This window comes from Psammomys obesus, unplaced genomic scaffold (genome assembly GCF_907164565.1).
Source record: "Psammomys obesus unplaced genomic scaffold, mPsaObe1.curated_primary_1811, whole genome shotgun sequence".
Taxonomy (NCBI): domain Eukaryota; kingdom Metazoa; phylum Chordata; class Mammalia; order Rodentia; family Muridae; genus Psammomys; species Psammomys obesus.
Window position 1 is genome coordinate 5,372,058 of NW_026590062.1, and position 15,919 is coordinate 5,387,976.

At 45.9% G+C, this 15,919-nt stretch overlaps 1 protein-coding gene across 1 annotated transcript in view; it reads right to left on the reverse strand.

The window, feature by feature from the left end:
• Window positions 1-15,149, reverse strand: part of Tmem233 (transmembrane protein 233) — a 32,155-nt gene extending 17,006 nt beyond the window's left edge. Inside the window, exon 1 of the mRNA XM_055605952.1 lies at window positions 14,883-15,149. Coding sequence (XP_055461927.1) covers window positions 14,883-15,149 — 267 coding nt within the window. The remainder of the gene's footprint in view (window positions 1-14,882) is intronic.
• Window positions 15,150-15,919: the final 770 nt, after the last annotated feature.

A 15,919-nucleotide genomic window follows, 5' to 3' on the forward strand; every position in this document is an offset into this window, starting at 1 on the left:
GATGGTAGAAGGAAAAATGTAGAGTGTTAGCTTTTTGAAAGCCCCCAGGGCTTAGGGGCTTCCAGAGAAGTTAGTAGTGCCTGTTAGGAGATGGTGGCAGGGCTCAGAAACAGCCTGTTCGTTCAATGACCCCCTCAAGTGCCCACCAGAAGCTGCAGTCAGATCATGCAGATGCAGAATTAGCAGCTCAGACTCGTCCCCTGAGAAACACCCCCTGTTCTAGTTTCATTCTGTTGTGACAAATACAACCTAGGCAGAGAAAGGATTTAGTCCAGCTCTCAGGTTACTGTCAATGATGAAGGGAGGCCAAGGCAGGAAGCTGAAGCAGAAACCTTTGAGAAATACTGCTTGCTGGCATTCTCTATACAGCCCAGGGCCACCTTCCCAGGGAATGGTGCCGCCCACAGTTGCCTGGGCTCTCCTTTGTCAGTCAAGACAGGCCCCCTTCCTCCCCAGACATGCACACAAGTCATTCTAATTCAGATAACCCTCAGCTGGGACTCCCATCTCAGGTGACTCTAAGCTCTGTTACATTGACTGTTAAATCTAACTAGAACACAACCTAAGAAGACAGACAGGAGTTTCACAGGGAGCTGGGTTGGCAGTGAAAGACAAGAACAGTCCAAACCCAGCTATTGTTGATTAACATAAGCTCCATTTAAACCACAGCTAATTAACACGTAGGATAACCAGTACCTGGACGAAAATAGAACCTGCTTCCACAGTGAGCAAATTAGCTTAGAGCAATTGGTTCACTTTGGAAAGAGGGGTGAAGAAAGAGCAAATTGTGAACTTGTGCTGGGTATGTAAGCAGGTTGCACTGAGGGCCGACCCAAGGAGGGTCAGCTAAAATCTGTTTTGGAACATTCCACCAGGTGACTGACGACACAGCCCCTTGTGGCCCATTCTATGCTAGGGTTCCTTCCTGAAGAAGTTGGACTCTTTCTAAGTGATGCTACAGAGGACATGGAATAGGTACCTTCTGTCCTTGTAGTTTATTTCTGTCCCCGGTCCTCATCTCACCTGTTAGCCTTTGCCCACCACTGTTTCGAAAAGAAAATTTCCTCCCCACCACCTGCCTCCACTGGTCCTTCTCTCTCACGCTGGTTGTTTTTTCTCTTTATACTGCTCGTCACTCTCTTGAAGGATCTTGTTTACCTGATAATACATTCATGGTCAATAGGCAGACAGGAATATTCCCAGCCTTTGCTTCCTCCATCCATGTTCAGGCATCTGAGAACACAGAGGTGATGTGTGGACAGGATAAACTCTATGGGGTCTCACTGTTCATACAGTTTTATATTCTGGTCTGCTTTCCCATTCCATCCTTCATCCTAAGCTTACCATGCAATCCCAACTATTATGTAATGTCCCATGCCACACATAGGTGTTTTACACTTGTGTCAAATTTCTGTACTGGAATCAATATTTATATCCATCTTAAGACCATATTTCAATTCAATCTAAGGCCTGTTGGATCTACAATGGAACTCATACCTAGCACCATTAATGGGATCAGGAGCCTGTGACCAGGAGGTCATAGACCCTGGAGGAAACCTAACACTATTGTTTTAGTAAATGGACTCTTGAGGACTTATTTCTATACCCACGGACCAGTGCATCTCTCCTTCCTCTGCAGGGAAGCTTCCGTTTGCAGTAGATGGCAACTGACCCAGAGGCCCACGGCCGCTCAGTGTGCACAGAATAACAGATTATGCAATGCTTAGCTGTAAATCAGACATGCATAGCATGGACCTTCCCTCAACGCTCAAGGTTCTTCCCCAAGAGAAGGCAGAAGGATGGTAAGAGCCAGAGGTGACTGGTAACTTCAGAGAAACTGTTTGCTGTACAGACAAGCTAGACAAAGTTCCAGCGAGGGGCAGGCCAGCGTGAAACCCCAGCTCTAGCTGAGGCACTACTGGCATTGACAGCTGCATGGAGAAGGAGAGGCATTTTTCTTTAATGTGGCCTGTGGTAGCGTGACCACACTCCTGAGCAGTCCCTGTTCTCCAGAGCAGTTGGGTTTAGACGAAGAAGGGGAGGAAGGAAGGAGAAAGACGACGATGACTCAGAGTTGGATGGGTAGGATGAAGGGGTGGAGCTGGGAGGAGATGGGGGAGAGAACTGAATGGGATTGATATACAGTACATTAAATAATCAAAGATTTAATCAAAAGATTATTAAAACCTTTTCATAGCCCTAAGAAGGGGACAAAAAATACTAGTTAGGCAGTTACGATGCTGAGCACTCTGCTTTCAAGTTTACTGAGGAGCACTGCAATCCACTGATAATGCTGGCCGACTCTAGCATGACACATCATAGCTTTTCATTCAGTTGCTGTTTTTCAATTTTCATCTCAGCATCGTTTAAATATATATATATATATATATATATATATATATATATATATATCTCCAAAAGGTGTCCTAAATTTACTTTGAGAATTAAAAGCATTTGTGTGTATGTGTGGTGTTTGTGTGTGTGGATGTGTCACAGGCGTGAGCGCATCTGTGTGTTGCATGCAAGTCTGCATGCTCATGTTTGTGTATGTATGCGGAGACTGGGAGTTGACATCAGATATGTTTCTACTGGGCAGGATCTCTCAGTTGAACCCAGAGCTCACTGACTGGCTCGAGCAGTTAGCCAGCTTGCTGGAGAGGTTCCCTTGAGGGCTGGTCATAGAGGCAGCGGCCATGCTTGCCTAGCTTCTGCCTGGGCTCTGGGCATCGAAACTCTGATCCTCCTGCCTGCTCATCAAGTGTGTATCCACAGACCATTGCCCTACTCAAGGAATAGTTAATGCTTTCTATTGGCTATTTTAAATATGCTAATATTTTGACCTTTAAAAATAAAAAAGAAAACCTATGTTTAATTAATTAATTAAACATGTGAAGGCGGGTGAGGGTCACACACGCCACAGCATGTCTGCAGATGTCAGAGAACAACATTCAGGTGTTGGCTCTCTCCTTCTGCCAAAGTGGTACCAAGCGATTGAACTCTACCAAGTGACTGGACTCAGATTGTCTGGCTTGGTGGCACACGCGGTTATCCTCCGAGCCATCGCCCCAGCTGCTCTGATCCTAACTTTCATTCATATTAAGTCCTAATGTCTAAATATGTTCTCTTTTATTTAAACTGATCCATCTTCTTAGCCCTTTATTTTCCATATATATAGCTTGTGAGGAATGGGGCTTTTTCTTCGTTGCTCTCTGCCTTTCTAAGTTTTCTCCCACTGCCTCTCTGCTTCTCTCTCCCTCTCTGTATCCCCTCAGCACACCTGCAGAGTTACGTTAATACCTGCGCACACTCGGAGTCCTTTGGAACTCTGTGTGAATCAGCATTTCAGACTCCCAGCTCCTAGACAGCTGACGTCTATCAAAACAGCTCGATATATGTGGGCACTTAATGGATATTTTCAGTAACAACCCCTGAATTTTCTGATCCTTTGGGGGTTTCTTGCCTAGATTCTGCTTGCTCCTGAAAGTATTCCTGGGAACTCTTGAGACTGGGCTTCCACGGGCAAGGTATACTTCCTCTCCCTACATGAACTCATTCATGCTCATCTGTCTCCTTCGTAGGCTCTTGGTCTTTCTCGCTCCATAAATATCTTCAAGGGCAGATGAGAATTGTCCTTTTTTGCCCATCATTAAAGCATCAGGGAGGAATCCAGTCAGGGTTGATGGAGAGTAATAGATGATGCTCCTGTATTGACAAGGCAAGTCTATTAAAAGAGACGGCTTTGAGAGCCATGTTCCTGTCAAAGGGCTGTGCATGGCCATCTCATCACAGCGATTTAAGTGACTGAGTGGAAAGTGCAAGGACAGTTGTTTTTAATTTTTATTTTTATTTTGCCTTCTAATGTCACCTTCCTGAGTCTGTGTAAGCAGGGAGAGTAACTTTCATGCATATTAAGTGAAATAACATTGCTATGAAAGATAAAAACTATGAAAAAAACCCCACTGTATGTTGTAAAACAGTACCAACAACAAGGGCCACACTGATGGCAAGACTGATACCAGATCACTGAAAGAACAATACTTCAAACAACAGTCATAATCCCAGACTTTTCCAAGAACAGATAGTTTTCCCAAAAGGAGCTATAGGCACTCTCTTCTCAGTTCATATAGGATATGTGATAGAAAGAGTGAAAGAAACAGAAAGATGAATTTCTCATGGGGAGCATGAGAAAGATGAGGAGAGGCCACAGAGGAGGTGGCTTTCCAACTGGGCACCGAAAGAGCAGTGTCACCTATGACCTACCAAGCTCCTTGGGAAGCTGGAGTTTGAGAAGCACTGTTTAATGGTGTGATTCTGCCCTGGCCCTCTCCATGAATATTTAAAAACATCTTCCAGTGTAGCCATCAGAACCCACACACTGTAAGTTAGAAATGGCTCGCTTGTTAAAGAATATGCAACCCCACCTCAGTAATGCCTTGATTAGTGACTCATCCCACGGATACATTTTGCTTTCGTATTTTGTTCTTCATCTTGACAGTGTTTAATACCTTTGAAAGGAAAGCTTAGTCTTTTGTTTCTTTAAATCCTTTTGTTCATCCATCATTTTCTTTTCCTTCTATTATGTATAATCTCAAAGGTATATAAACATTGGCAGCACGACAGAATGCATTTTCACATTCCTATAACCCAGCTTCAACAACCATCTATTAGTGGCCAATCACATGTGTAAATAATATTACATATATACACATATTACATTATATTTTGTATATATATATATATATATATATATATATATATATATATATATATATATATCCATGTCTACATATATTATAACAAACTCACTAGTTTTAGCTTTTCATCAGTAAATCCAAACAGGACTGAAAATGTGTTCTATGGTAGAGACACATGCATCTTGAAATATATGCATCCCATACCTCTGATGAGCTCAGACCGAAAGGACCGCCATAGGAACTGAATTCTAGGTACCTGAGTACAAATGTCCCCTGCTACTCTCCCATACAGCGATCAGACTTTGGAGATAATGAGGCAGGAGCCACTTGGCCAGTGTTCAGTGCCATATAATGTGGCTGTAAGTCTAGAGGAAAGCTAACAAATAGTGCCAGACTTCAGCCAAAATCTTTATCCTCTGGAACCACCTACGTGTTCCTCCGGACTTCAGACACAGAAATAAGTAGGGACAAGTGCTAGGTGTTTATAATCTTGTTTGTTTGAGACAGGGTCTTATTATATAGCCTTGGTTGGTCTGGAACTCACAAAGATCCACCTTCTCCTCTGACTCCCACAGTGGTTGCATTAAAGGTGTACACCACCATGCCTGGCAGGTATCCATAGTGTGTGTGTGTGTGTGTGTGTGTTTGAAACAGGATCTCTACGTATCTGGCTGTCCTGGAAGTCACCGTATAGACCAGGCAACCTAATTGCCCTTCACCTGCAACCCAGTTTTGATGGATGAGCAGTGCCTGGTAGGTCATGGGTCACATGGAAAGAATACACAGTTCTCTTTGTCTTTCCTTCTGTGGGTATTTATTTTCTTTGTGACCACAAATCTTGTCATCTTGAGACAGTGTGGCCATGTTCAGGGCAGGTCTGTGGCTCACTGCAAATGGCTTTATCAACCATGTCTTCTGTTGGTTTATAAAACATGTTTTCTTGCTTTCGGCAGTATTTTTCTTTGCTTCTTTTCTACATTGGAGGCTTTTTCTGGACTCTATGCATATTAGTAATTTCCGCATTGCTGTGACCACAATACCTGTTAGAAAAGCCTCAAGGGAGGAGAGATTTATTTTGGCTTAGTCATTTAGAAGTTCAGCCCATCGTGGCAGGAAAGTGAAGCTCTGTTCATGGCAATGGGGTATGCAGTGGAGGCTGTTCACATGGTAGACCAGGAGGCGGAGACAGTGAACAGGAGCCAGGCGTCCCTACAGCCTATAAAGGCCCATACCTAGTGACCTACTTCCACAGGAGAGCCTTGATGTCATAAAGTGCTTCATTCTTCCAAAAGTTCACCATCAAGTAGAGACTAAAGGCTCACACCATGAGGCTGTGGGGACAGTTCAGATCCAGACCACAGCACCGCATCTTCCGTATCTTTATTCACTTTCTTTAAGGCAGATGGGGACATCTTTCCATGACCACTTGAGACAAGGTGGATGGCAGGTAATAGTATCGATACCTTAAATGTCTAGACGTGTCTTCATTCTCTTTCTCTAATAATTATTTTGATAGCCCAGGAATGAAGTTGGGGATAATTCCCCTCCAGGATCTTAGGTCATTATCTCCATTATTGTTTAGCTTTCTGTATTATTGGTAGGGATTCTGTAGTTCTTGACTTGTTTCTTCTCTTTGGAAGTTTGCAGGATTGCAGAGAAATCTTACCTTAAATATTCGAGATTTTTGTCATGATGGGCATCTGTGAATGTCTTGTTTCTACCATTTTATCACGTACCGAGGGACGCTTTCAACCTGGAAGTGCACATGTTCAGTTCTGGGATTTTTCCCATATTATTCATTTGATCAATTCTTCTCTTATGTTTTCATTTTTTTTCTGGAACTTTTCTGGACTGCTAGATTTCTGGGGATTGTTCTCATATTTTAACATCTCATCTTGATGTTTCTGTCTTTTTAAGGCGGCACATTTCCTTCCCTTCTTTTTTTCATTTTACTATCTTTAAACTCTCTGCCCTCATATTTGAGATTATTATATTTATTACGATGTATGTGCACATATGTGTGGAGGTTGGGGGACAACTTTTGGGAGTGGGTTCTCTTCCATTGCGGGTTGCTGGGAACTGGACTCGGGTCTCGCAGGCTTGTGTAGTAGATGCTCTACCCACTCAGCTGTCTTGCCTCTTACACCCTTAGAGTTTTGATTACCGATAACTGTTGCTTCTGTGAATCTTCTGTTTTCTTCCAGGTGTTCTCATCTTATGGATGCAACAGTTCCTTATGTCTCTGACATAAAATGATAATCATGTGCTCTTGACATCTTTCTCCACTTCTTGAATTATTTTTTCTTTATATTCTCCTCAGTTCAGAAGAGTCCTCCTGGTGTCTGCTGCTCTCTTCCTGTTTTCCTATTGAGGAGCTGCTTGGAAGTTCTGGCCCTGAGGATGAAGCATCTCAATGGCTGGGCAGCCTGTGGCACAACTGGACATGGTTGCTGTCACTTCCGGGGGGGCTCCTTTGATGGTACCTGTTGGTTTTCAACCTGATAGTATTCAGGACTGACTGAAGGGACAGACCTTTGGCAATGTGTGTAAGGAAGTGTCTAGATTAGTTGAATTGAGGGGAAGATAACCATAATAGTGGGTAGCATTTTCTCATGGGCTGGGACCCTGGACTGCATGGAAAAGAAGGAAGCCATGTGCCCCCTTTGACTTCTCTTTGCTTCCTGATTATGGCTACAATGTGACTTTCTGTCTCAGTTTCTCCTCCATGATGGATTGTATCCTCCAAATGTGAGCTATAATAAGGCACCTTTTCCTTAAATTGCTCATGACAGATATTTGGTTATAGTCACCAGGATCAGCAATTAATACAACTCCCAGAGGCACTTTTGTTTTTGAACTGGCCACATCTTGGAGAGAAATTCTCCGGTTTCCTACCCGGTTGCCCGAGTAAAGGATCAGTGAAAAGGGGGCCAGAGCTTCCTTGTTGAAACATGGTGGCTTTCCATTAACTCCATTTTCAGGTGGCTCTCAACTCCACTCTCTGTGCTGACTTGCATCTAGATACATTCTGTTTAATCCTGTCAGAGATTTCACATTCTTTTTCTGTCACAGTTACTGAGGCTGTCGTTGCATGGAAAGTAGATGATTTCTAGGTATCTTTTGTTTTTAAAATTCTTTATTAATTAGAATTACACTTTATTCACTTTGTATCCCCCCTGTGGTTCCCTCCCTCCTCCCCTCCCAGTCCTTCCCTTCCCCCCCCTTCTGCACACATGCCCCTCCCCAAGTCCACTGATAGGGGAGGACTTCTTTTCCTTCCTTTCTGAGCCTAGTCTATCAGGTCTCATCAGGATTGGCTGCATTGTCTTCTTCTGTGGCCTGGTAAGGCTGCTCCCCCTCAGGGGGAGGTGATTAAAGAACAGGCCAATCAGTTCATGTCAGAGACAGTCCCTGTTACCATTACTATGGAACCCACTTGGACACTGAACTGCCATGAGCTATATCTGTGCAGGGGTCCTAGGTTATCTCCATGCATGGTCCTTGGTTAGAATATCAGTCTCTGGAAAGACCCCTGTGCCCAGATTTTTTTGGTTCTATTGCTCTGCTTGTGTAGTTCCTGTCCTCTCCAGATCTTACTGTTTCCCACTTCTTTCATAAGATTCCCTGCACTCTGCCCAATTTCTAGGTATCTTTTAGCTTCCTTAAAAAAATATTTATGATGTTTTCATGTGTATAAACATTTTGCCTGCATGTATGTCTGTGGGCCATGTGAGTGCCTGACTCCTTTGGAGTTCAAAAGAGGTGTTAGATTCCCTGGAACTGGATTTATGGGGAGTTGTGAGCTGTCACGTGGGTTCTGGGAATTGGACCACTGTCCTCTGCAAGAGCAACAAGTGCTCTTAACCACTGAGCTCTGTCTTCGGCTCCCTATTGACTTCTTGAACACACTTTCAAAGATTCCCTGTCTCTTCAGCCCTACCATTTTTTAAAGTTACCTTCAAAGGCAATATATTCATTGGTAACTCTAATTTTTGAATCTTCTTAAGAGTTTTTCAGGGAAAATTGACTCATTTCTTCTTGGCCATTCTGTAGGATTTAGTCCATGGTTGCACGCTGTGTGCAGTTAGTCAGTGCTAAACCATTGCTTTATCTCTGTCTTTTTTCTCCTGTGCTCTTAGTTTGTCTTTGATGCGTATTTTAAGTGGTTTCAGATTAGAGTAAGAAAAGCAAGAATGTTTATTATCCCATGGAGAGATGAAGTCTTGCTTGCTTATTACTATATTTTAGCTTTAATGTTTACCTTTAGGCTGCAAGAAACACTTATTCAGGAGGCATGTCCTTGCTTTTATTAATATCAGAGTTTTTTGTCACCAAGAAAAACAGAAATTTCTACTGGGAAAGGAAATGACTTGTGCCTCTAGTCTATAGACACCATCACAACCACACCTATCATCACCACCATCATCACTATCACTATTATCACCACCACCGTCACCACTGTCATCTCTGCCACCACCACATCATCTCCACCACCACCGTCATCATGATTGGCAGCAGTACTTGTGTTCTGCTTGTGTTCCAGATAGTCAACTGAATGTTTTAAATGTTTAATCATTTAATCTCCACAAGTACACTTGGCTAAGTGCCATCACAACCCCACCTTTTAGGAGTAAGAAACCCCAAGCTTCAGAAAGACTGAAACACTTCTCTGGATCATAAACGACAAATAGCAAAGGATTCAGACCCCACTGAAGTCTATGGAGAGGCTCTGAAGGTGTGAGGGAGATGTTCTGCTGAAAGAAGCTTGTAAGCCATCCAGTCAGAAGTTGCGGGCTGTCCTGTATCCATGACCATTTAGGTCAGTTGTAGAAATCATTGCATCAGGATGTCAGGAAGGACAGGATTGGGATTAGTGTGGACGTGGCTACAGTCTTCTGAGTTAGGCACTGAATTCCAGTTATAAAACCCATAGACAGTGAACTCACTCTGATTTGCCAGCAGTCTTACAACTCACTGGAGCCCTTCCAGATCTACAGACAGAGTCCTTGCTGGTCTTCCTAACACTGAGTAGAAATAGAGGAAACCAACCAGGCGTGGTGGTGCATACCTGTAATCCCAGCACTCAGGGCAGCAGAGGCAGACAAGTCACTGTGAGTTCGAGGCCAGCCTGGTCTACAAATCCAAGGCTACACAGAGAAACCCTGTCTTGAAAAAAAGAAATAGAGGAAGCCACTGGTGCGTGGAGAAAGTCTAGCATAAAAATATTTGTTGAACTGGCAAACATTCTTTCTCTAGGGTAGAGCACTATGCTGAGAAGCTGTGGGATTCCTTTTTGTTATAACAAACAGGAATAACTGGGGACAGAATGGAGGATGTTGAATGAGACCTGAAAACCAGCCTGTGCTCCCTTTGCCAAGCTGTGTGCCCTGGCACAGGGTTGCACTCAAAGGTGCATGTGGAAATGCAATGTGGGTTAGCAGTAACTCCTTGTAGAGAGAAATTCTTGGGAAACTGATTTTTGGGTACTGATTTTTTTTTTCCTCATTTGAAAAAACACTCCCTCCTGGTGGGAAGAGGGAGACTTTGGGCTTTGGGGGATTGCAGCTGCCTTTGAGTCATCTATGCTCCTGTAAGGAACTGCTCACCTTACCTGTAAGTAACCCCGGACAAACTCCCTGATTCACTAAGCTCATCCTGGTGGAATTTTCTCCTTTGTCTGTCACTGTCTTGGAAGAAGAGACATTTGCTTTTGTCACTCTATGAGAAGCCACACAGTACCCTGCAAGTTGAATACAGGTTAAATATCCCTTTGACAAGTAGCTTTGCAGTGTATTGAGGATTTCTGTGCTCCCACCACGGGTGATGCTAAGCTCATTAGCAGCATTGTCAATGTCCTGTCACTTACCTGTGGGGTGCTGCATCCTTAACCCCAGAACTCTCCGCTTCCACATGGGGTGTTAGAAAGAACACAGAACCCCACAGCTTGAACACTTTTCTGTATTTTTCAAAGTAATTTTATTCTCAAGTATCTACTCCAACGTGAAATCATATGTTATAGAATGTTCCTCAGGCTTGGCTTAATAATACAGGCATTGATTGTTTTGAGATTGCAAGTAGAGCCTTGTTAATATTTTCAGCTCATCTATGCTTACATCAACTTCCATTATCTAGCATTTTTTAAAAAAATACGAATGTGTCCCAGTTATCATTGGTGGTCAGCTCTTGACATAGCCCAGAGTCATTAAAGGGAATCTGAACTGGGGAAACTACCAAGATCAATTTTTTCTGTGGGCATGTCTGTGGGGAGTTGTCTTGGTTGTTATTTGATGTATGAGGGCCCAGCCCACTGTAGGGGTCATCATCCCTAGGCAGGGCTTAGGCTGTATGGGAAAGCTAGCTGAGCAGAAGCCAGTGAGCGAGCCAGCAAGCAGCATTCCACCTAGGTCCCTGCCCTCAGGTTCCAACCTTGAGTTTCTGCCCTGACTCGACTCAATGATAGATTGTGACCTGGAAGCCAAAGCCAAATGAAATCCTTTCATCAAGTTGTTTTTGATCAGAGTGTTTTATCACAGCCACAGAGACTAAGGTGTGATGAAGTAGGCCATCTTGTTTTTGGAGGAGAATTGTAAATTATAAGCTGACATAAGCCTCTTCTCCCCCATGTTGCCTTTGGTCAGAATGCTTTATCACATAAACAGAAATCAGACAAGTAGGGTGCTATTGGTACTTGGGATATGTCAGTAAGCATTGCCAGACATTTGCATTTTTGCTGTTTTCATCCCTTATAGATGCTACCCAACATCCCCAAAAGTTTTTAACAGAATTGTGCAACTCCCAACGAGACCCCCAGACATATTGCTGTACTTGTCATGGATTTATAGACAAGTGAGATCAGAGAAGAGCCAGGACAGGACATCTCAGGATACCTTAAATCCTGGGCATCCATAGCAGGATTGGACCATCATTGTTATTTGACTATGGTGTCCATTAACTCCCATGTTCAAATTCAGTCCCTATTATGATCTATCAAGATGCTGTGCTTTTAGAAGGTGACCGGGGTGTCATCCTCGTGAGTGGATGAATCAAATCACATGATCAATAGATTGATGTGTTGATGAGAAATTGTGAAGAGTGGGGTCTGCTAGAAAGCCAATTTGTCCAGGTCTTTTTTTTCTCTCTCCCTACTCTCATGATATCATGCCAGTCAGTAGCAAGCATGTGGGAGGCACTGTTGAGAATTTTGGTTTCAATTGTTTCATATTCTGCTTGTTTCCCTATGTGACATACGAGGTCTCCAGACACCAAATCCACCCATCTGTGTGACAATTGTTGTGTATACCTAGCGCAGTGCTGCAGGCTCAACATGGTTGGCATGACGTGTTTTGTCTCATCCTCATGGCTGCAGCACTCCGTGTGAAACAGTCTACACATGCCAGGTACTATGGCATGGACCTGTAAACCTGGCAACTTAGAAGGTCAAGGCAGGAGGCTCATGAGTTCAAAGCTAGCCTGGACTATAAAGTGAAACTCTGCCTCAAAAACACCACATCCAGCATAGCTACCAGCAAACTCCAAAACCCAAACGAACAAAAACAACAAAACCATGGCTGGCAAGAAGGCTCAGTGGGGAAAGCAGCTGCCACGCAAGCCTGAAGACCTGAGTTCAATCCACAGAACCCACATAAAGGCGGAAGGAGTGAGGCACCTCCACAAAGTTGTCCTCTGACCGCCACATGCAAGCTGTGGCAGGGACGCTCCCCCACTTCACAGACACATAAGAAACATAAAATTAACTCAAAACCCCAAGCTGAATAAAAATCCAGTAACACACACCAACATTCCATCCCCACTTTTCAGAGGAGCAAACAAAGCTTAAAACAAAACAAAAACAAAAACCAAGTATGGAACTTTTCCAAAGCTCTGTGTTCTGACAGTCAGATGGTGTCATACTGCAAAGCCATTGAGAAGAGCCTGGGGAGTGAGGGGGTTAGGCAGAGGCTTCCCTCAGAAGCCCCACCCCCAGGACACCCCAGGCAGGGGTCATTGGCATCCAGCCTGTCACCACCAGGTCCTGATTTGGAACCTGGGAGAGGGAAAGCCTTTGGAGGTGTGTGTGTGTGTGTGTGTGTGTGTGTGTGTTTTCCCCCTGGATGGCACTGGGAAGGGTAAATCGGCTACTTCATGAATAAACCAGGATGGAATGTGGGCACCGGTGCCAGTTTGAGAGTCTGCTGCTTGGAGATTCTGGCACCCCACAACTCCCCAGCCTCCCTGAAAATAAAACAAACTCCCAAACACGGGGAGAGGAAGGAAGTGGTTGGTCTTATAGAGACTGGGAAACAGGTGTGATAGCTTCAACTTCCGGGACTTTGAAACAGGAGCAAAATGGAGACCTGACAAAATGGATCTCGACACCTTCCTCCATGCGTGTGTTTGTTTCCTAACACTTCCTGAGATTATCCGTGTGTCAGATTCTCTCGTGGCTGCCTCTGCAGCACCCACTAATAAACACAGCGGCCATCCCAGTCCTCATACAGCTTGTAGTCTGTGTAACGACGGGACACACACAACAAACAGAATGAAAAACAAATGAACTGAGTTCTGGGGAGATACACGCCAGCCAGCAAAGGCATCTGCTGTGCAAGCCTGGGGACCCAAGGTCCACTCAGGAACTCCCATAAATAGGTGGAAAATGGCAGAAAAACCCCTCCACGCAGCTGTCCTCTCACCCCCACTCACATGCTGTATGTGCCCCCTCCCCCCATAAAAACTTAAAAGTCTTAAATAATAGCTGGAGAGAAGCACCTTGTACTGAAAGCCACAGGGAAGGTGTCTCCCAGCTTGGAGGGGGCTTTGGTTTTAGACTTTTAATCAGGTCTCATGAAGTGACATGGAAATTACTATTACTTCAACTATGATGCTGAGCACCATTCTAGGCACGTCACAGTTATCTCATTAATACAGTCACCCAGAAACATAGCTATGATAATTCCCGTTTCACAAGGAAACCAAGGTTCAGAGATCTGCACTGATTTCTGGACTCAGTCCTAACAAGTGGTGTGACTGTGATTTGAACCAAGCCAACAACTTCAGCAGTTGCGCGCTTGAGGGCCGGTGCAGTCTGCCAGGTTTGCGGAAGGCCAGTGAGTGGGTGTAAATGGAACCTCTGCTGCACCCAGGAGAGGTTTTACCGGTGGGTTTGTGGACGTACTTGGTGCAGGCTGCAGGAACCTTAGCCCAGCTGAAGGAGTCCCGTCTTTGGTGGAAGTTGCATTGGCTAGCTGCAGAAGAGGTGGGCCTGTGGGGGAGGGAGCACGCAACTGGGGTTGTCCCGGGACAGTGTCTGTGTGAATTTCACCCCGCCACCACCCCCACCGGGGACCAGCTGCTCCAGTCAATAAGAGAGGGTCTGGATCCTGGGAGCGACAGGGCTCAGCCCCAGGCTGGAGCGCGGTAGAGGAGTCCCCAAACGCATTGGCTGGAGACCCTGGGGAAGGACCGAGGGGTGGAGGAGCTGCTGGGAATAGTCGGACAAGGTCCGTGTGCAGCAAAGTGGGAACAGACAGGACAAACTGAGAGAGAGAGGGAGTAAAGAGTAAGCGGGCTTTCCCCTGTGTCAAGAAAGTCGTGTGGAGGTGTCCTGTGTGAGAGCTTTAAAATGGGCGCCAGAGAGAGGCAAGGTAGGCGTGCTGGCTGTAGGAAGAAACAGGAAGAGGCTTTGACCCTTGCGTGCTGGGCAAGGGGGTAGGGGCAAAGCCCAGAAAGGAGCTGAGGGAATCTCCCGAGGACCGGCCAAGAATGATGCAGGCAGTGCCCAGCGCACTGCAGAGAAAGAACCTGCCAACATAGAGGCAGCCTTGGGCTCTGGAGGGTGGGGGTACTCAGTGTGGCTACAGCATGACGCAGAGCCTGCAAGCTCAGAGCATGGGGCGTACTGTGGTTCACCCATGCACGCTGAGGTCCTAGGAAAGCACAGGGAGAAGCCGCAAAGTCCAGGGAACTTGGAGAGGGAGCGCACGCACGGCGCAAAGAAGCACAAAGTTTGTCTGCGGAAGGCTTGGTTAGCGCTGTGCAGCAGAGAGCTGTGCGGTCCCGGGCAAAGCGCAGAGAGCCTAGTGAAGGAAGGCAAGGAGGAGGTGTGGACCCCAAAACCCAGCGCAAAGGGCGATGGGAGGCAGCGTCCGCGGATTTCTCTTCTGCAGCACTTTTGGTCCCAACCCCACTCACCATGATGGAGAAGACTAAAGCCACGATGTTGACCGGGTACGCTGGGCAAAAGCAGGAGACAATGGTGAGCCACAGATAGTTCTGAGGCGGAGGCATGTCCTGCTCAGTTTTGTCATCTTCCGTGTTGGCTTCTGGGCTGCTGCTGTCCAAAGCTCCCTTAGAGTCTGAGCGGGAAGCATACTGGGACATGGGCGGCGAAGTCGGTGACACCGGGAGGGATGAAGAGCGCACTGTCCTCGCAGCCTGGGGCTCCGGGTGTCCGCTCATGGTGAGCAGAGGCTCTGAAAAGCTTGCCGCTCTGGGCCCAAGGGAGATGTGACCTCACTTCTCCTGCGTAGGCTGGTCCTCTGCCTGCACCCGGCTGGGCTCAGGGACCTAGGCCAAGAGCCTCCCCATAAAGAGGGAGGGCGGGAGAAAGTAAGTGAGGGGAGGTGGGGAGGGAAGAAGGAGGGAGCCTGTCACCCTGGGAGGCAGAGGAGCAGCTGAGATACTGCGTTCACTCACACCCGGGTGCATGCACCGGCTTCACACCAAGAAGTCTTTTTTTTTCTTTTTTCTTTTTCTTTTTTGTTTTTCTTCACAAGTTATTCATTATCTATCCCGATTGAAGCCCCCTCCCTCAACTCCCCCCAGTCCCACCCTTCCTCCCTCTTTCCTTCATCCCCTTCTCCTAGTCCACTGAAAGGGGGAGTTCTCCACTATTGTCATCTGCCTATAGTTTATTAAGTCTCATCAGCACTGCTTGGATCCTCTTCCTCTGTGGCCTGGCAAGGCTGCATGCATCACCAGGGGTGAGTGATCAAAGAGCAGTCAACTGAGTTCATGATAGAGGCAGCCAGCCCCTGCTCCCCTCACTCAGAGATCCACATGGAGACTGAGCTGCCAGTCGGCCACATCTGAGCAGGGGGTCTAGGTCCTCTCCATTCATGGTCCTCTGTTGGTGCATCAGTCTCTGCAGGACTCCCTGGGCCCAGATCTTTTAGTTTTGTTGGTCTTCTTGTGGGGATCCTGTCCCCTCCATGTCCCTCTATTCCCAC